The 650-nt window shown below is 39.5% G+C and overlaps 1 protein-coding gene across 1 annotated transcript in view; it reads right to left on the bottom strand.

Moving 5' to 3' along the window:
* cacna2d3a (calcium channel, voltage-dependent, alpha 2/delta subunit 3a) overlaps window positions 1-650 on the bottom strand; it is a gene marked incomplete in the record, with an annotated part of 125797 nt that overhangs the window by 46492 nt on the left and 78655 nt on the right. The window contains 1 exon segment of the mRNA XM_036212745.1: window positions 374-452. Coding sequence (XP_036068638.1) covers window positions 374-452 — 79 coding nt within the window.

Raw genomic sequence — 650 nt, 5'->3', positions numbered from 1 at the left:
CCCACTTAAACACCCACTCATACAGTGTCACAATGAGGCATACAGTTAAAAACACATGCACACCCTTTGGGTGACCTGTGGTTTGCTTGTCTTATCTACTGCAGCCGGAGGAAATGGAGCCAGACTGTCTCTGTCATCCATATCCCTGCTAAATTTAGGAGCTGATGGAAAGTGTTCTGCACGATGAGACAACTGTGACCACACTCAAAGCAGCTAAACGTAATAGCTGTAATTGAACTATACACATACGTTTATGTACACTGTATTGACCACTGAAAAAAACAGTACAACATTTTAAGTTGAAAACATACAAATGTGTCTGATTTTCACCAGAGTGACAGTTTATTAAGAGGAAGAAGAGCTCAGATCCCACCTTTGTTAGCACAGGCCATCCACTTCAGATTTTCTGCAAAGGCGGATTCGCGACCAATTAAATAAGGGAAGATTCTGACCTATGGAGAGGAAAAAAAGACAGTTCCAGCCATTCATTTTAATCCCTTTTTTTATTAAAGCTCACCATCAGGAAGAAGATAACAACAGTATCTGGAAGAAGCTTTTTCTTATGCTTCATTTGTAAAACCGTTTAGACACAATGAACTTCAGATGTGATCATGTGGTGCAGAAAGTAACAGGAACTAAGTTTAAAAACA

This window comes from Oryzias melastigma, linkage group LG7 (assembly GCF_002922805.2).
Source record: "Oryzias melastigma strain HK-1 linkage group LG7, ASM292280v2, whole genome shotgun sequence".
Lineage (NCBI taxonomy): Eukaryota > Metazoa > Chordata > Actinopteri > Beloniformes > Adrianichthyidae > Oryzias > Oryzias melastigma.
The sequence above is the reverse complement of the archived record's forward strand: the minus strand, read 5'-3'. Positions and strand labels throughout refer to the sequence as shown.